Source organism: Dioscorea cayenensis, chromosome 19 (genome assembly GCF_009730915.1).
Source record: "Dioscorea cayenensis subsp. rotundata cultivar TDr96_F1 chromosome 19, TDr96_F1_v2_PseudoChromosome.rev07_lg8_w22 25.fasta, whole genome shotgun sequence".
NCBI lineage: Eukaryota > Viridiplantae > Streptophyta > Magnoliopsida > Dioscoreales > Dioscoreaceae > Dioscorea > Dioscorea cayenensis.
Window position 1 is genome coordinate 18399500 of NC_052489.1, and position 21366 is coordinate 18420865.

The 21366-nt window shown below is 36.5% G+C and overlaps 1 protein-coding gene across 1 annotated transcript; it reads right to left on the reverse strand.

The window, feature by feature from the left end:
• Nucleotides 1-4413: 4413 nt before the first annotated feature.
• Nucleotides 4414-4842, reverse strand: LOC120284109 (uncharacterized mitochondrial protein AtMg00860-like). The gene has a single exon (XM_039290913.1). The coding sequence runs from the start codon at nucleotides 4840-4842 to the stop codon at nucleotides 4414-4416; it is 429 nt and encodes a 142-aa protein (XP_039146847.1).
• Between the last annotated feature and the right edge of the window lie 16524 nt (nucleotides 4843-21366).

A 21366-nucleotide genomic window follows, 5' to 3' on the forward strand; every position in this document is an offset into this window, starting at 1 on the left:
CCAAAATATGCTTGTTATTTTTCCATCGACATCAAGTTGCATTCTTTAAAAAAATGGGGGTTCTTTATTTGCATTTCATTCAAATAATCCAACAACATTTGTGAATCTCCCAGAAAGAATTCTATTTTTCTTCTAGTGCGTAAATAATTCTTGCATCTAGCTCAATAAATCCAACATTTCGACTCCCTTGAGATTCTTGTGAAAGATAGTTCATCATGAAGTTGGTTTTAATACCTGACTGTGTCATTTTATGAATCATGCCTTGTTGACTTTCACCAATTTTCCTATGTAAAAGATGGCATTTTCTTGGAGTTGCTAAGATATGATTGTGTTCCTCCATAAACATTGAAACAACCCAAGATCCATGTGAGTTTTTGTTTACTAAAAGTTTAGCATTACAACCGCAATGTGTTTCACCAAAGTACCTTTCCTTGCTTCCTTCAGTCTTCTTAAATCTTTCCTCTCTATAACCTTCTTTAGAACAATACAAGAGTTGCCCGATAACACTACCATCTTTTTCTAATTTTTTTATTGGTCCTTTTCTCACACTAAACCATTTTTTGTATGCATATCGATTATAATAGTCACATGCTTCATCCATTGTATAAAAAACCATACCAACATGTATGTTAAGAGAAACTTCTTCTTGATGGGATGAAACAAATTGAGTGATAATAGTTCACATAGGCACTTTTTCCTACCTTCATGCATACATTTGTCTATTTATATTAAACTTAATTGTTTTTGTTAAACCTTTTTCGTTTGTTCAGCAATATACATTTTTATATTTGTATGGAGGACTGATGGAATTACAAATTTTGGTTATTTTTCTTCCTATTTGATAATTTATTGGTTAGGATTTATGTTTGAATTCTAAAATTTATATATGACACACATTTTTACAATTAATAAGTTATGTCAGGAGTACAAGAAAAGAGTATGTATCCATTTCAGTGGAAGGTTGCACTAGAAAAGACAAACCTATATTCGTTGATGGTGCTTCTCCAGTTTGGATTTGTAGGGTGGGGCATTCATTTTGGGGGAGGTGAGGGAAGTGACACTTCCCTAAAGTGGTCCAGTGTCATTTCCAGCCATTCTGACGTTCATTTATCTGAAAGGGAAAATAGAATCGCATAATTTAATTGTTGGGTGGAGTTTTATGAGTTCAAAAAAGACTTTAGAAGTGAGTGGAAATGAGTTTTTATAGATTGACTAATTTCCCCCAACTTCAGTAAAAAAAATGTTGAAGTGGGTTTAGTTCAAAATTCACTTCAGACGGAAGTGGGGGAATTGCACTTTCCCCACTTCAGAACAAATGCACACCAGAAGTGGGGGAAGTTAGACCACTTCCTTGCACTTCTCCTCTCTTCTCCTGAAATGAACAACCTACTTTACTATCTATTTTTACCCTCAAACATGGCATAAATCATTATGTGCTTATCTTATATGGCAATTTGATTGCCACACTTGCCTCTGGCATTATCATTTAAAAGGTATATATCAATAGTTTTTTAGTTTTATTATTTTTATTATTTTTATTTGTTGTTTTAATTAATTCTTTTTTATTTATATTCTATCTCTAAAAAATCTAAGGCCAAATGTGACAAAATATTGCTTACTGATGATATACATCCTATCGCTATTGTAATAATATTTTATTTTTATTTATTTTACTAATTAAAATATTTGATGTTATTCATAATAACAAAACTGACTATTTTCATGTATATATAGGGAACGCTAGATCATAAGTTTTTTACATTGGTTCTAAGAAGGCATCAGCTAATTTTGTAGCCAACTTTAATCCAGTTCCCGCCATGACCTTCATTATTAATCTTTTATTAAGGTGTAACGCGCGTAAAATCAAATTATTTATTAGCTTCAGTGCAATATTATGAATGAAAAACCTAATTCAATTTATGGTGATACATAAGAAGGGGAAGATTAATGTCAAAAATGTGAGAAGCTGATGATGATCATTGGTGGTCTACTTATTTTCTGGTTGATCACTATTGCTGATACAGTATAAAGGTAAAACTCTAGTTAATTGACATTTTTACCCTAGTTAAGATTTCATTAAATAATAATAATTAATTTAAATAACTAATTATAATAATTAAAGTAAATTATAATAAACATAAATTGAGTCATTTAAATATTATAATAATTAAAATAAATAATAACTAACAAGAATTATCTAATGTACATATTACATTATAATAATTATACTAAAAGAACATTTTTGCCCCTATGCAGATTTAATTAAATATAATAGTTAATAAAAAATTTTCATTATAGTAATTAATGTGAAATGATACTTTTACTAAGTAGATATTTAATTAAATAAATTATTGATAGTGAAATGAATTTTACCCAGTAGAGGAAGCACTCAACCGCGTAACAAGGATGCTAACTTCCAAGCTTTCACGTGATAGAATGCGTTAACTTCCAAGCCTTTTCACATCACATATTCACGAAAATGATTAGCATTCGTCAATACGCGATTGGCATGTCTGGGTCTCTAAGCATTTCTTGTCTTCTCATTGTGTGCCACCATCAAGTCAGCATCCCTGTTAATAGCATTGACTGCCACATATGCCTCCCCTTCAACAACCACCTTGTCCTCAAGGTGAAATAGAGGAAAATTCTGGCGAATGTCAGCTTCGGCTTCCCACGTAGCATCGATGGCGCCATGATTTTCCCATTAAATTAAATGTTGGCGGAAAGGTTGCCCTCAGTGAAGAATGAATCAGGAGCCAAGAATCTCGGCTGGCTGAGAAATGGGTTTGTTATCCTTAAAGGTGGCTGGAAGAGGAAGCTACTGGAGCGAAGGATCACCTAAGCATCTTTTGAGTTTGGAGACGTGGAAGACGTCATGTAATTAGGCTGTATTGGATGGGGCCAAGCGGTAAGCTACCGGACCGATTTTCTGCAGGAATTTAAAAGGTCCAAAAGGTCCAAAGAACCTTTTGGAGAGCTTGTAAGTTGATTGTCGCATGAGTGACTTTTGCCAATATGGTTGAAGTTTGAGGAAGACCCATTCACGTTCATTAAAGGAGATATCAGTGTACTTGTCATCTGCCTAGTCTTTAATGTGGTTCTGAGCTTGCAGGAGATTGTCTTTTAGTGTATTGAGTGTGTGTGAGTGTTCAATCCTTAGGGACAACATTAATCGTTTGAACTGGGGAAGTGTCAGCCATATAGTTAATGAGAGTGGAAGGTGCTCAACCAAACACTGCTTCGAATGGTGTCATTTGGAGGGATGAGTGCCACGCCATGTTGTAATGCCCTTCGGTCCAACGAAGCAGTCACTACCAATGATGAGGATGATCATCAGTGAAACACCTTAAATATTCCTCCAAATAGTGGTTGAGGATTTTGGTTTTCCCATCCGTCTGCAGGTGATACGCGCTGCTCATTGACAATTAAGTTGGTATGCCATGAAGATGGATAATATCTCAGATGAACATGTCGGCAACAAGGTTGGCAATAAAGTCGGTTGGCAATGCAGAAAAGTGAGCTTGTTTGGACAAGTGATCAACGACCACAAAGATAACTGCCTTGCCTGATGAAAAGGGAAGATTGTGATGAAATACATCAAAGTAGCTTCCCAGATTTTGCCGATAATTTAGAGTGGTTGTAGAAGTTCCTGCGGCCCATAATTGAAGGGTTTTACCTTTTTACAGGTGTGGCTATTGTTAACGAAGTCGCGTACGTCATTCTTAAGGGTAGACCAGACGAAGATGCTAGTAATGCAATGATATGTTCACCATATTCCAGCATGCCCTCCCACTGAGGTGTTGTGGTACTCCGAGATAAGGAGCTGTTGAAGAGTGGTGTTGTTTGGCAACAAGACCCATCCTTGAAACATGATGATGTTATTTTGGATTGAATAATTTGGGTGATCTTCGGGCTTTTAGTGAATGGATGCTAACAGGGTATGCATCGTGGTATCAGCTTTGTAGGCATGTTGCAATGCCCCCACAATGCTAGCAATGGTCGAGTGATAGTCATGGAGAAAAATTAGGCGTCTGAGTTACTTGGAATGCGAGAGATAGCACCGGTCAGTTTGTTATTACTACTGGGTTTGTAAAGAATCTAAAATTCATAACCCAAAAGCTTGACGAGCCACTTGTGCTGCTCGAGAGTTTGTATCATTTGATACATCATGTAATGTAATCTTTGATGGCCAGTGTAAATCACAAAAGGTCTGCCAAGTATGTATTGTTGCCATCGTCAGACTGGTTCAGTAATAACGTACATCTCACATGCATATGCCAATGAAGCTCACAGCTGTGGCATTAAGGATTTGCTAAAATAGGCAGATGGGTGTTGATCTTGTAACAGTACAACCCTTACACCTATTGCTGATACGTCATTTTGTATTTCAAATTGTTTGTCAAACTTAGCAAGTTACAACACAAGAGTGGTTGTCAACACAATCTTTAATGCTTCAAAAGCCGTGGTGGCCTCCATGGTCCAAACGAAGGCGTTTTTACAAAGCAAGTCAGTCAACGAGCTCGCAAGGCTTGCATAATGGGGAACAAACTGGCGATAGTATCCGGTCAAGCCTAGGAACCCGCACAAGCCACGCACCGTGGTAGGAAAAGGCCATTGCTGGCTTGCAAGGATCTTCTTTGGATCTATTTCTACACCAACACTGGAGATACGATGACCCAAGTAAGCTATGGTGGAGCATGTAAACGCACACTTGCTTAGCATGGCAACAAGTCGGTGCTGTCGGAAAGTCTCAAAAATTGTCCGTAGGTGATGTAGGTGTTCTTCCCAAGTTAAGCTATAAACCAAGACGTCGTCAAAGAAGACCAAGATGAATTTACTCATTACCGTTCAGAAAACAACATTCAATAGAGCTTCAAATATTGAAGGGGTTTTTGACAATCCGAAAGGCATATAAAGGAACTCATAGTGCTCCTCGTGTGTTCGAAATGCTGTTTTATCGATATCAGTGGGCTGGATGCGCACCTGGTGGTAGCCAGAACCCAGGTCCAGTTTTGAGAAGACATTGGAGCATGAGAGCTCACCGAGTAACTCTTCGACCGTCGGTATAGGAAAAAACCGGTCTCGGATGGTAACTGCATTGAGGGCTCAGTAATTGATGTAGAATAACCAGGTGGCGTCTTTTTTCTTTACTAAGATCATTGGAGAAGAAAATGGATTGGTGCTAGGTCAGATGATGCCATCCTTGAGCATGTCACCAACCAATAGTTTGATCTCTCCCCTTCAAAAAGTGCGGATAGCGGAACAATTGAACGTTGATCGGAATGGCGCTTGGTTGTAGTGGTATCCGATGGTCAAAGGTCTGACTCAGTGGAAGACCTGTAGATATGTTTTTTCAATGCTACGGTGAATATGGAGATGGTATTAGGGTTTCTTAACCCTTGAAGATGCATGCGCAACCCCTGATATCCAAACTCCATCCATAGTTGATGGTAATCAAATCGAGTTGGTCCCAAGCAAGCTAACCAGTGGACCCCCAATACCACATCTGCGCAGAAGACCAGAAAGAGAAGAAGATCTACTGTGAAGATGGCGTCACCTATTTGCAGAGGCACGTGAGTACAAGTTCCACCACATTGCATCTCATTACCAATGCCCACGGTGATCTTCATATATGGAGAAGGTTGTATAGCTAGACTTAGGTGGTTTGCCCAACGTGTCTGAATGAAGTTGTTGGTGAATTTCCCATCTATCAATATGATTACTTCTTGCCCATGAATATTGCCAGCAATTTTGAGGGTGCACGGAACTATTATCACACTAAAAGCGTGAAAAGAGAGGCAAGATACCTCTTTAGTATGGAGACTTCCTGGGGAGGATCTAGTTCTTTAGGAATTAGTGGTGGATCTGGATCATTAACATCATCCTGACCATGATCCTCTTCATCAACTTGAAGGGAAAGGAGTTGCGGCAAGTTACATCTGTGTCTCCTTGTGAACAAAGAATCATAGTTACAACTTAAGCTTGCTCACTTCTTGATGCCATCTCGGTTGGCGTGAGTCACTTAATAGGCATTGACAAGCTTGCTTGATTTGTCCGTCGAGGTGTCGGCTGAGAGCTAGGCATGGTGGAAGCCGGTAGTGGTGATTGATTGGAAAAACGCAGTGGTCCTATTGAAAACTTCCCTACATTATACTTATCTTTGACTAGTTTGGCCATACCTATAGTGTCGTGAAGTGACTCGGGCTGAAGGAGGTATAATTCATGTTGTATGTCATCGCGCAAGCCTGATAAGAAGCAATTGAGAAGGCTAAGGTTACCCAATCCAGAGATCCGCATCGATAAGCATTCAAACTCATTGAGATATGCAATAACAGAGGTGTGTTGTTTGAGCTTGAACAAGCGAGCTTCCTAGTTGATGAACTTTGATGGCCCGAACCGTATCTTGGCTAGCTTGAAAATGCCTCCCATGAAGTCAACTAGTTTGTAGATGAAAGCCCGTGGTACCACTGCAATGCACTGCTAGTCATGTAAAATGCTGTGATGTAGATCTTTTTATCCTCAGGTGTAGCATCATAAGTGTAAAATTGTTCAATCTGCAACACCCACGAACGGACATTATCCCCTGAAAATAAGGGTATTTCAGGTTTGGGAAGGAGAGGCATTGTTTGTTGATGAGAAGCAGTAGAAGAGGTCATCGTCGACTAAGTTAACACACTAGTTCCTGGTGGTCGTGGTGGTGAGTAGTGGTGGAGAAGCGGGGCAATTGCCCCCCTTATAATTTGAGATTAAGTTAATTTACTATTAATTTAATTAATTGATGTCCTAATTACCCACATCTATTTTACAATTAACCCCCTTAGCTTTTTGTTAACTAAAAATAAAAGGAAACTGGGCTCATCTTATCTAATGATGAAGCTGTGACTTCTATATGATTAGAAATTAAATTTATTTAATATTTATTTATTAATGTATTTATTTAATGTCTTAAATTTAGCTCTAATTTTACCAATTTTAACTGCATTTGTGGACAGGGTTTTCTCTGCTATGAAGATTGTAAAAACTCAACTACGCAATAGAATTGGTGATCAATTGTTACTTAGTAACATACATTGAGAAAAATATCTTTGATTATATTGATATATAATGAAACAATCATTCATTATTTTCAAAATATTAAAACTCATAGGGACAATTGTGAATTTGGTTTGTTGATGATTTGTAGTACTTATTTATGTAAAAGACTTATTTAAAAAATGATTATTAATTTTGATTATAGTTGAATTTTATTTATTAAGTTTCAATTGCCCTCCTTGTCTATGATTTCTAGCTCCGCCACTAGTGGTGAAGGTACCAACGGTGGGTGTTTTCTAAGCTCGAGTTTGGCAAGCTTGAGCATCATGTCGGACATGCTCTCCTGTTAAGCTGCTAACAACTTTTGGAGAATCTCGAAGAGCTCCGAGTGTTGTTAAACGGATACGTATAAGGTTTCCATGTGAGAAATAATGGAGTCCTGACTCTCATGGATTAGAGATAGTTGGTCTTCTAGTGCATGAGATCACGTCGTCATTCCTTCCATGAAGGCTCAATGATAACACCAGTGTAGCAATCTCAGTGTAATTAGTATTCAAACAAGATGAGAGAATAAGAAGCAGAGAAGATATGGGGATAAGAGAGAGAAAAGAGATATAGGATAAGAGAGAGAGAAAGGAGATAAGAGAAAGATAAGGATAATGAAGGTTCATGCCTTCTTTACTTTTCATTGGCTACATTTTAAGTGGTACATAACCATTTGACATTCGGATGCCCTTAACCATATGTTAAGGTTACATTATATTTACTAATATTTCATGCACTAACTTCCAAGCTTCTTCACGTGATAAAATGAGTTAACTTCCAAGCCTTTCACATCACATATTCACAAAAGTGAGTAGCGTCTGTCAGGACGTGATTGGCACATCTGGGTCTCTCAGCATTTTGTATCTTCTCATTGTCTGCCACCTTCAAGTCAGCATCCCAGTTAATAGATTGACCGCGACAGTTGGGCATGGAGATTGTCGGATGGAGCTCTCTGGAGAGATGGCTTGGCTTGGTAAGAATTTTCTTGGTGTTGTATTTTTCATGGATGTATGTATGTATGTATTGTTGGTTTGATGAAGAAGAAAATGAAATAAGAAGAAGTATTGATGAAGATTATGAGGGTATTATTATTAGAAGATTTTTGTTTTGAAAAACCCTTGTATTTGAGATGAATCTTGCTTGGAATGGTGAAGGAATTCTAGGATTTATTGTAGATTACTGTAGAGACTGGATTTTGGGTTTGTTTTGGTTAATTAAGTTAATGATGATGGTTGGAATAGAGTTGGTCGAGTATAGCCAAATTGAGATGAGATGTTTTAGTTGGATCAAACCAAGTGGGAGTAAGTTGGTTGAGTTTAATCACCTTGGTTTAGTTGGGCTTGATCAAATCAAGTGAAGTGGGTTTGATTTGGTTTAGTCAAGTTCTTTTGAGTGGGTTTGAATCTAGATGGTTGAATTTGGAATTGGGTTTGGATGAGAGCTGATGTGGTTGGGTTTAATTGAATTGATTTCGTCTAGGTTTGATCAAATCAAGATGAGTTGTTGTTGGACTTGAATTGTTTTGGCTAAGTTAAGTTGGTTGAGATTGATTTGGGCTTGGTTCAGGTTTTAAGCTAATGATTTTGGGGTGAACCAATTCAAGGAGAATTGTGTTCAGTTGAACCAAGTTGGTTTAAGAGATTTTGTATAAAAATTGGAATTAATTCAAGGCTGGTTGGTTAAATCGAACTTGGTTCAGTGAAATTGAGGTTGGTTTAGGTTGGTTCATGAGGGTTTGACTTAATTTGAGTTAGTTTAAGTGCAAGTTGGAGGCTGTTTGTTTATGTAAGGTCGGGTTTGAACCGGTTGGAGTGAGTGGGCCCAATTAGAGAGTCAGTTATTTGTTTATTGTATTTTCTTTTGGGTTCAGTTCTGTCTTTAGTTTGTCATATTTATTTATTTATTTTATTCTATTCCCTGGTTAGGTGGGGTTCAGGCTTGAGAGGGTGTTCCAGGTCTAGCAGGACACCCAAGGGAAACCAGGTGAATTGGTAGTGGCTACTATTTTAAAATAATTGGTTAATTGCCACTATTTTGAAACAAGTGCTTAATGGTTACTATTTTGAAATAATTGCTTAATTATTTCATTTTATTATGTTTAATAATTTATATTGTTAAAGGATACTTGTATTTATTTATAGTTTGCTATGGCATAGCAATTGTATTAGTACATCTGTTTTGTATAATTATACATAGTTTTAAACTGTGGAAAATACATGTATGTATGATTTAATTATTCATTTTGTGTATTTATTTCAATGGTTACGTTTGCCTTGACTTTAATTGATTTGTGAAACCAATTGTGCATATTAAAATGATTTTATTATAAATGCTTGTGGAATTTGTTTTCATTCCTAGTATAGGGATGGTGTCCTAAATCTGGACATTACGGGTATTATGCATGTATTGTGCTATTGAGCTTTCACAATATTTTAATGGTGACTACGGACTTTAGCCCGACACTGCAATGGGGTTTCCACGGTCTGACCTGATTGGAGGCAGCGTGGTCAACCCTGAGTTTATCCTTGGTCAAGAGATGTGTAGAGCCATTGATAGGGTTTAGTTCTGTTGAGAAACTCGGGGTCACCACATGGGAATCTCAATGCCCAATGTTAAGGTTATGAAGACCTTGATGGCTCTCAACTTAGTCGCAACAGCGGCTAAGTCGGAGAGTGTTTTTAGGCCAATGATTTGAGAACGGTTTTATAGTTCAGTCATGCAAAAGATGTTATTTTGGATTGTGATGAGGGGGCGAAGCCTAGCTGTCGCTCTCAAGAGGACAGTCTCTCACAAACATTTATATTCCCTTGGAATATTGATTTAATGATAATTCGTGGTGAGTTTATGCTTTAAAAGCTCTTAAAACTTGTATTTTTCCAAAATTTTGGTATTTGTTAATGTTAAGAGGTTATTTGAGAAATTGATCTTTATATACTTTACATACGCTATACTTGATTATTTGAAATTATTGAGTCACTATCAACAAATTGAAATGTATTACAGTTGCAGGAGCAGGACTCCACTAGATTTCCTATTCGAGTATAAAGCTAGTTAGGGTTGAGTCCAGGATTGCAGTGGGGCCCCTTTCTTTTTATTTGTTGGTGTTGTGATCTTGTAGCTGTTGTACCCGCAAATTGGAGTAATTATGTTTGTTGTATTCATGTATTTAAACTTGTAGTTGGTGTAAAAGTTGTCAGTCGTGTTTGAAAGCCTGATTTTGTTTTACAGGGGTGTAAGTTTTCTAATTAAAATGGGTTTCAACTGATGGGTAACACATTTATCTCGGTAGAAGGGGTGGGTGTGACAATGTTTGTATTTGCAGTGAGTGATTTGTTCGTGATTTGTTTTCTATTTGCAAGCCATAGTGAATAAAAAGAAAGGTGCTTTTTTCGCATCCGCATTTGGCCCATTACGGATGCTTATTGTTGATATTCTTGGTCCCACTATTTTAGCGCAAGATATTACTGTAAGAAGGTATTTACTGAAATGTATGCAGTATTTTATGATATTAAAAGAGTTTAACATATTTACAAATAATCTCCATTGTTAATAATATTATTAAGCAAATTTATGTTTAAAAATAATCTGGTAAAAAATAAAATAAAATGTTAACGAAATTGGTTGATAAAAGGAATTATGGGCTAGTCCAATAGTAACAACCCATGATTGTAATTGAGAAGTCTTTAGTTCGAACCTCTCATATTACAATTTGTGTTCATATTATCTCTTGGAGGACTTTGACTAAAAAAAAAGAGAAAAAAAGAAATTGCATATCTAACAATAGAATAAACTTTAACAATTTTTTTTCTTGCTCTTATAGGACCATCAGTGCATTTACCATTGTGAACCGGCTTTTTCGCTGTTATGGGGAAAACTGGCAGATAAAAGGTTGAAGTTCGAAAATGAGGAAGGCATCACTTTACCGATAAAATGTGCCTGCCGTGACTTCTCCTGACAATCAGGAAGGCGTTGTTGAAGAGGATCAGGAAGGTATTATTGAAGAGGATGAAGGCATCATTGTGCCTACAGTGATTGCTGACATTCCAATTTAGTTATAAATAAATTCGTTTAAAGTTGAATATGCCGTTAGGTCACAGACTTTCTAGATTAGAGTTGTGCTGTGCATGAAAGTTTGTAGTAAGAAGGGGGATATTAGGGGTAGTTGAGTGGGTAATAGTTTGGTTAACCTTTGTTTTTCTGAATATTATTTTGACTTATAATTACTTTGAACCATTGATGTTGTGTTTTATGCCTGTTGTTTGATTGATGTTTGAATTGTAGAAGAAATCCTTAATTTTATGTTATGGTAATTGAATTACTTTTATTTGGTGGAAACAATCGTTTTGTTGTGATTTTAGGCATGAGTTGGTTAAAACTGGCTTTGGATTTTGATGTGTAGGTTGTTTCGTGCTGAATTCTGCTAGAAATCTATCAGTACGGTTTCTCTTTGATGTATATGTTTATATGGTTTTAATTTCAATTGCTGCAGTAGTTTGAAGTTGATTCTCTGTTTTTCTAGCTTTTGGTTTTGTTTATACAGCCAAAAGATTAGATTTCGAGATATTTTGTTTGGTAAAGTTGGGATCTGAGTAGCTTTTATTCTTGGTTTATGGTGTTTAATTAAGCCAGAATTTTAATTTGTTAAATGTTAGATATCCTTTTGTTGCAGATATTTTGCTTTTGTTACATTCATATACATGTATGTATCTATGTCTTTTTTTTTCTTTTTTTTTATGTGAATGTTGTTGACACTTAATGTTTGACACTGGAAAGTAGCAACATTGATTTTGAAGGTGGTTTTATGGGGCTCTATTGTTCATGGCATCATATTACTAAGAAACTTGTTTTAAACTCCTCATTGTAGCATTGTTCTTTTTTTAATCTCTTTTTCTTGTTTGTGCTTGATATGTTTGGTATTATGCTTTTTAAAAAAAAAAAAAAATTGCGAATTGATGGTGTTAGTGTTGTTTGTCTTGAGAAAATGTACGTGTTTGCAGTCATTCGGAGTGGGAATTAATGCTTTTGTTGAACATACATTTGATATTCAATTCCTCACAAAAAGAAGAGAAGTTTATTTAAATTTTCAGAGAACAGTGCGGATTTGTTGAAGATAGATGTTTACATTTTTTACTTATTGATTTTGGATTAAGTGCATTGTCTAAACAAGTCTAAGGTAGTTTTATGTTTTCTCCTTGTGCTTAAATGAATCCAATTTTTTACTGTGCTCGATTGAATCTGAAGTTTTAATTATTCTTTTTTTTTTCTCATGGTTTTAACATTAACTTCACAAATTGTCTAATGACAAGTAATTTTGGCATAGCGTATTAGAAAACCTCTACATCCAAAGCTTAAGCTTACGTGTTGCTGCATGAGTGAATTCATGCTTTATTTACTTTAAATAAGATAAGAAATTAAGAAAGTGGTCTGCAGGTATCTATGATTTGGGTGACTCTGCAAGTGATTAATAATTTAATAGTAATAACTCTGTTTGATCATTGACATGCATGTCCACTCTTGGCATAAGTATTCATTGTTTTGTTTAATCATGGTGTATTAGCACCTTGATAGAATACTTGCAGTGGTGACAACAAATGAGATCTTAAGCCTTCACTGTTTAAAATGGTATATATATATATATCAGTGATGTTGCATATTTTATTACCATGATAATATTTATAATGGTGATCGGAGCAGAAAAAGTTGCAATGGCAGTCCCCACAGCCCACCTAAAAGGGTAATATGGTTGATGGGAAAATAAAAGAGTGTACCAAAGTATTCGTGACCATACCGGGCTTTGATTAGGATATGGTCAAGGGTCGAGGGGTTGAGGGTTCAACTGGATTTAACCGGGGGTCAATTATTTTATTAAAAATAATGCATCATTTAATTATATATGATAAATAAAACCAAAATTGAAGTATAAAAAAAAATAAAACTATAATTTTTATTTCAACAAGTATCCAGTTATTTTTATGTAAAAAATTTGTTTATTATTTTATTAATTATTTTTAAAGATTAATATATTAAAATTTACCAAGTTATAATAACCCAGAAGAGTCCATCTATTATAGTTAAATATCTCTTTTGTCTCTCTGTTATTCAATTTGTGAAAACTTGGTCGACGTCCGTTAAATTTCGTTGAGGATGTTGATGTAAAATTAAATAATATTTAAATTTTAAAAAAAAATTAAAAATTGAAAATAATTAAAATATTATTAAATTACTAAAAATTAAGCAAATTATTAAAATATTTTTAAAATTTAAAAAAATTAACATAAAATAATAATTTAGTAAATGACAATTTTAGAGGAGTAGTTTTTAAGTTTATATTTTTATATTTTTTATATTAATATAATCTATAATTATAAATATTGAAGCTTAATTATGATAAATAAATTAGAACATAAATTTATTTTTGGTGTATAAAAACACATTTATAGATTAATATCTAAATTCTTTTATTGAATATAACCCACTGTTGTATAATTAGAGAAATTATATAATAAATAAATAAATATGAACCTTTTTACTAAATTCTTAGTTTAAGTTAATTTTTTTAAATTTTTAATAATATTTTTAATTTTTTGAAATTTTTAATAATATTTTATTTTTTGAAAAGATTGATTAATATTTATATATTATTTTAATCGTATCTAATGCCATGTCAGCATCTAGGGGAAGGACTAAGTTTTTCCCTAATGAATAATAAAAGGACTTTCTGCGAATAAAAAATATTACAGGGATAAAAGGGATTCTGCCTATAATTGAGGGACTATTTTAGATATTACAACAATTTAAAAATTATATTTTAATTTATTTTTTTTAAATCTAAAGAACAAATATTTGTACAAATTCGGATACTTAGACATGTAGTAGTAGTAGTAATATTGAATATATATATAGGGACAGAGAAAGTAATAGGCTAACAAAGAAACAATTTCAAAACTACAAGCCAATCTAAGACTTCAAAAAACAAAATTAGCTTCAGCAGCCGCCTCATAGATCCACCTTAGTAATTCTAATCCCCTGTGGTATAAAGATAACCCCAGGTTGCTGTAGCTATATTTGGTTATTGTGTTAATAAAGATGTTGGCACTCCTTGGAATGGGTCCAATCATAGTTATAGAAATTTGGCTCAACTAAAAACGAATGGCTTGAATAACATCAATCGTTAGTTAGGTAATAGTTGGATCTACTTGATCAATCATCAACGGCAAAGCATTGCAGTCCTTGAAAACATTTGTTGCCTTTACATTATACTTAAAACAAAGCTTCAAGCTTCTAGTGTAGGTACTACTTTGACTTTAAGGTTGGAATCCACTTGATCTGTCAAAGTACTTGCCAAAGCCACAAACTCGAAATCAATCAGGATAGCAAAACCTAATCCACAAGGTTTGATGGGAACCATGGCTGAACAACTCATGATGGACGACATGACAACTCGACGAGCAGCTCTTAACCATGGCTGAACAATTCGCGCATCACGACTCCACCTTCATGAAATTGGACTCCTTCTATGCCACCATTCAAAATCATTCTGACTCCCTCGAGTTCTTGCGCAAGAACCAGTCTAAACCCTTTGATCTACTCCGAACTTCATTAGCATCTCAACAAACTATTATGGTTGAGATTATGGTGAAACTATAGCAGCTTAACAAGGCCACCCATCCCTTTCAGCCAACCACCACTTCTTCCCCTACCGCTACCATCAACCCCTGTTGCTTCCTTACCCCATTAGTCACCAACCATTACTTCCCCGTATACCTCCACACCTTTGAACAGACTCCCAAAACTTGATGTCCTTATGTTCAACAGCGAAAATGCTCTTGGCTTGTTACTTCAAATCAACCATTTCTTCACATTTCAGCAAACTCCCAATGACATACGAATCACAATTACAGCTTTCTACATGACAAGCAAGGCACTTCAATGGTTCCAGTGGCTCCATTCCACAGAATAGCTCTCCAAATGGGATGACTTCGCCCACAAACTCGAGCTTCGCTTCGGCCCCTCTTTCTTTGTGAACCATGAGGCAACTCTCTTCAAACTCAAACAAACCACCACCATTGACTCTTATCCCCAAGAATTTGAGTCTCTTTCAACTTGAGTCACCAATTTGAGCCATCGCATCTTGTTAAATTGCTACATCTCTGGCCTTCGAGATGAAATTCAACGTGAGCTTTATCTATTAAACTGACCACTCTCCATGCGCCGTGGGCGTAGCCAAGCTGGTCGGAGACAAGTGCAATGCTGCCCATCCATCCTATCCTCAACCTTGGTCACCTCGACCATTACCTTCACCCACCACACCTACCATCCACTGCTCCGCCTCCGTACCAATCAAGAATCTCACACCGGCAGAAATGATCACGCGATGCGAAAAAGGCCTATGTTTTAATTATGAATCCAAGTTCTCACCGGGGCACAAATGTAACCCCACCCAGTTTTTGTGCTTGATGGTCGACCTCACCGACTATGTTTCCCATGAGGAGAAGCCCCCACCCGAGTTGACGTCGTCGACATCGAAGCCTCTAATCACTACGCAAGGAGAACCGACGCTCCCTACATTTCCCTCCATGCCTTAATGGGCCATATGGTACCATCCACCCTAAAGATTATTGGCTCTATTAATGGCCAGGAAATGATTGTTCTGGTAGACGGCGGTTCCACGAACAATTTCCTCCAATCCTGCTTAGCAATACACTTGAATCAAGTGATCCAACCATCATCACACCGATGCGTCACCATCGTCAACAGTAAAACCCTCACATGTGGCAGTGAATCCTCGGGAGTTCTGCTGCGCATGGGTAAAGCAACCTTTATCGTTGATCTTCTTCTTTTACCCATCTACGGTGCAAATGTGGTTCTAGGTGTACAATTGCTACGACATCTGGGTACAGTGTTATTTGATTACGATAAACTTTGGATGGAATTCCAACACAATGCCAGCTGGATTCGACTACACAGGCTTACTCAACCATAGTATGATACGATCCACCCAACAGCATTACGAAAATCTAACACGGATGACACTCAATTCTACCAACTCACGGTTAAACCAGTTTCTTTAGACCCCACCCCAAACATAGGGTCCACAGTACCAATCGACATCTTCAATGAGATTACTTCTCTTCTCTATCAATTTCAAGACGTCTTTCAGACTCCCTCTGGATTACCTCCAACCAGACCGAATGACCACCGCATTCCGACCAACCCTAGCGTGGCCCCAGTCAATATCTTTCAGAAATCTAAGATCTAGAAATTAGTGGGCAGGATGATGGCTGACAAGCTGATCCAACCAAGCACAAGCCCGTATTTTTCCCCAGTACTTCTCATCAAGAATAAAGATGGTACATGGCGTTTCTATGTGGACTATTAGGCCCTCAATGCGGTGACAATCAAGGACCATTTCCCCATCCCCACCGTCGAGGATTTGCTAGATGAGATCGTCGGAGCACGGATTTTTTCTAAGCTTGATCTCTGAGCTGGCTATCATCAAATCCGAATCCACCCTAGTGATTTCGACAAGATGGCTTTCAGGACACACGAAGGACACTATGAATTTTTGGTTATGCCATTCGACCTCACAAATGCTCCTTCGATGTTCCAGTCATTGATGAATTCCACATTCAGGAAAGTCCTCCGCAAATTTGTTTTCATCTTTCCTGATGACATCTTTATTTACAGTTCAAATTGGGCTTCTCACCTACTTCTCCTCCACGAGGATCTGCTCCGACTAGGAGATCACAAGCTTTTCGCCAAGCTTTCAAAATGTGAATTTGGGTGCCCTTCTCTTGGGTATTTAAGTTATATCATCTCTGTTGATGGTGTCACTGTCGACCCTGATATAATTTCGGCGATCGAGAATTGGCCACTTCTAGGTACCATGAAAGTGCTGCATGAATTTTTGGAACTCTACTAGTACTACCGTGGATTTGTATCCCGCTATTCATCCCTAGCAGCCCTGCTAACAGAACTCTTACGGAAGGATGCGTTCGTGTGGACGCCTATGACTACTCACTCCTTTAAACAACTCCAAGATTCTCTGATGCAAACACCGGTGCTTCAGTTACCCAACTTCTCTGCTCCGTTTGTTGTGCAAACCGATGCGTCAGGCATGAGAATGGGTGCTGTGTTGCTACAAAATGGTCATCCAATCGCTTATTTTAACAAGGAACTCTCTCTACAAATACAGGCCTCATAAACCTATGTACAAGAGATGTTCGCCATTATAGAAGCTATCAAGAAATGGCGCCAATATCTGTTGGGATGTCGGTTTACCATTCAGTCCGACCATCGTAGTCTTCGTGCTCTCCTCCACTAAACCATTCAAACTCCGAAGCAACAACGATGGCTTTATAAGTTGTTGGGATATGATTTTGATATCTAGTATAAACCCAGAGTGCTTAACGGGCCAGCCGATGCCCTATCATGGGCGAACCGAATATCATATCATACTTTGTTCACGGACTCACTCTCCTACCAATTCTATGGGACGTCATTCGTCAGACCATCAATCTCCACACAGATACAGCATAGTTAAGGGGCACGGTCAGCCAAGATCTAGGCCAATACCCCGACTTCTCAATTCGCGATGATGTTCGGTTCTTTAAGGGGCGCATCTGGATTCCAGCCAATTCTCCTCTCCAACCCTTGTTACTTGCTGAATTCCATCTGACGCCAACGAGAGGGCATGCTTGAATATATCGGACACTCACTCAACTTGCTAGTGTTTTTTATTGGCCTGAACTACGACGATCGGTGCATGAGTATGTTGCCAAGTGCGCTATTTGTCAATCAATCAAACCTTTCAATCGCAGGCCGCAAAGTTTATTATAGCCCCTCCCTATCCCTAGAAAAATCTCACACTCCATTGGGATAGACTTTATCACAGGCCTACCAACGACGGGCGAAAAGGCGACCATCCTCGTTGTAGTTCAATAACTCTCCAAACATGCTCATTTCTCGGCATTAGGTCTGCAGTTTACAGCTGCTGAGGTCACATCAATTATGGTACGCGATGTCATCAAACTACATGGTATCCCAACTCAGATCATTTCCGATTGCGATCCCTGTGTTCATGAGTGGTTTCTGGTGCGAGTTATTTAAACTCCAAGGGACCATGTTGGCAACCAGTAGTGCTTACCACCCACAGACCGATGGCCAAACTAAAGGTCTTAATCGATATCTGATACACCCCTTGCGTGTGACCCGCAAGTGCACAGGTTTGTCGAAGTAATAAATTCCAAGTGAGTGGGGCATCGTATCCATAGGGAATAAGGAATAGAAACACCAAGATTGCTACTTAACTAAGTGGAGATGAAACAATGATGGTGTCGATAAAGATCGATGCAAAACAACTAAAGAAAATAAGAAAGAGAGGCACAATAGAATGAGAGGAAAGGCAACCTAGGATTATTGCTTCAAGTGCAAAACCAACTATTATGCTTCCTAACTAATGCTTAATGAGTCGTGGACATCCTTAAATATACGGTCCCAAACCTAAGGTCAACCTTGACTAACTCTACACTATGCCACGGCCGAGAAATCAATCAGTCTTAACACCTCACACTGTGTAAAGTTGCAAGAAGCTCTAGGGATTCCAAGTGATAAACCCTATTCCTATATGTAGATCTAACCCTTTGGTCCAGGCGAAAGACTCCTAGCCACAATTAAGCCCCAGGTGTTAAAGTCATTTCAACGCTTCACTCTGTTGCTCGCGCAACTAAGCTCCAGCAAAGTTCATCCCTTAACCCTTCACTCTATTGTGACCGCAAAGAACTCTTAGAACGTGGAGGTAGGATAAATCACACCGGAGGGGAAAGGGGATACTCCGCTACCTCTTGACTCACCCTCTCGACCCTCTCCAATCTTGCTTTGTCTAACCCTCATGGTGTGTCACTTACTCACAAAGATTACCAAGGGAGTTAAGAGATATGATTGTAATTAAATTGTTAAGAGTTATTAAGAAGGTTGTTAGTGAGGTAACAATGATCTTGGTACAATAGGTGTTTGCGGGAATGCCAAGGTGCCCAATTGTTACAATTATTGTACTGATGTCTATGAAAGCACTAAGGAATGAAAGGAAAGTCAGAAAATCAATTGTCAACTCTTCTCTTCCCTTCCTTCTCTTCTTCCTAATTTTCCTTCCTTTTCTTCTACACCTCCATCTTTCTTTGCAATCTCTATCGGCCTGCTTCAAGGTTCCTCCTCAGAAGTCCAAACAGCCTCACTAATTAAAGAAACAATTCCATGTTGTTTAAGAGGCAAGCAAAACTCCCCAAGATAAGTGTCATTATCCTTGAAGTAGTTTAAGGTTAAACCATAACCATATGTATCAGCTTGGAAAATTATGGATTGACATTGCTGAACAAATATCCCACGCAAAAGTGCCAATAAGACTCTTGAATTTTATAGTCTCCAATTTCTGAATTGCCAAATTTATGCATCCATTCACTAGATAAAAAGCCTTTACTGAATTTGACCTGACCACCTGCATAAGCACTAACTAAATTCCAACATATTTTAACTTTACAACACTCCCAAAGAATACGTTTAGTTGTTTCCAAGGTCATGTCACAAAACAAGCATTCCTTAACAGACCCAAGATTTATCCTATATAAGTAGGAGAAAGTAGGGAGCTTAAATATCAGAAGCACATTTTGATCATGATACCTTAGGTCTAAGGTCCACTCATATGATCATAACTAATAATCCCATTCATTGACGGTCAAAAAATAAAACCTTGTAATATGATTGTTACAAGTCATGTTCGAATACACCAATCCCATTGATATATTTATGACATATACTCCCACTATCTCATAATGTTCAACTAACACTCTTTGTCGAAGTATATGTCATAGAAATCCTTATAAATCTTTAATGCCCAATTAAAGATTCTCTTATTTACAAACTATTTAAGTGTATAAGTATTTAACTCTTCTAATGCCCTCCTCTTTAACCCATAAGGAGTAGAAGGTTTAACTTAATACATAAAAACTATAATGTTCATAAGTAATTAAAAATGCCATCACAAGATTTATATGATCATCAAAATAAATGTCAATTATTAATAATAAGAATTAATAATACAAGTATCCTTGTTGGTATTCGAAGGTATAATCTTAATAAGCTATCATACAAAAGGTCATAACTCAATGATGTGCAAGTCAAAGCTTAAAGCATGGGAGAATAAAAAAAATCAAATGAATGATGAATGAATACAAAAGTCTCGAGACATCAAAAGGTCAAAGAATCAAAGAGTCTCATAAGTCAAAGAGTTAAAAGGCTTCACAAGCATGGCATGTCAAAGTCTTCAAGAATCAAAATTAAAGGAAATCAAGTTCATTATTCTCAAACATGGTGAGATCACAACTTGAGATCCGCATGATGCTCAAGATGCAAATTTAAAAAAAGAAAGAAAAAGAAAAAGAAAAACACGAAAAAGATCAAAATTCAACGAAATCAAAAGGGATGTTCAAGCAAACATCTTGGGAAAGGAATGGGGAAAAGACCAAAATCAAATGGACTCAAATCATGTGAAGATAGAAGAAAATTATGAAAATAGGATTATGAGAGCTAGAGTTTTGAGTTTTTTTTTCCGATCAAGTTCATGTATACATGTACTCTTTTCAAATTAAAAAACCTAATTTTTTTATTATATATCCATTTATTTTGTGTTTACACTTTTTAATTATAATATTATTTTAGGTAATTAATATTAGGGGTTTACCCCTAATAAAAACCATGAACTCACAATTTTTTGAAGTCTAAAAAAAATTAAATTTGATTTACAATTCCATTTATTTTTAACAAGCCAAACCTAAAGATTGGATAAGAATAAAAGACACCATAATATATATATATATATATAATTAAATAAATTTTTGTGCTAATTTGTATTTGATATATTGATAGCAATCTAGATGTGACTTATTTGGTTGGGGATGGCGACCATTGCGCACCCAAGCAAGATAGGACATATACTATATTATAACATTTATTGAAATGATTGTGTTCACTAATTAAGTTTAACATTATTACATTAACAAAGAATTATTTATTTACAAAAAAAGTACTTTTTAAATTTTAAATATTTTAATTTTTATTTAAAAAAATAGATCAAAATTTGGTGAATCAAGTAAAATATTTTCGATCTATGCCTGCACAATTAATCCTCAATCAAAATCTCCAATATGTTTGAATGCCATGAATAACTTAATAGATTTGAAAAATCAATTAAAAAAATAACTTAGAAATAAGCAGAAAAATTTTCTCACCACTATG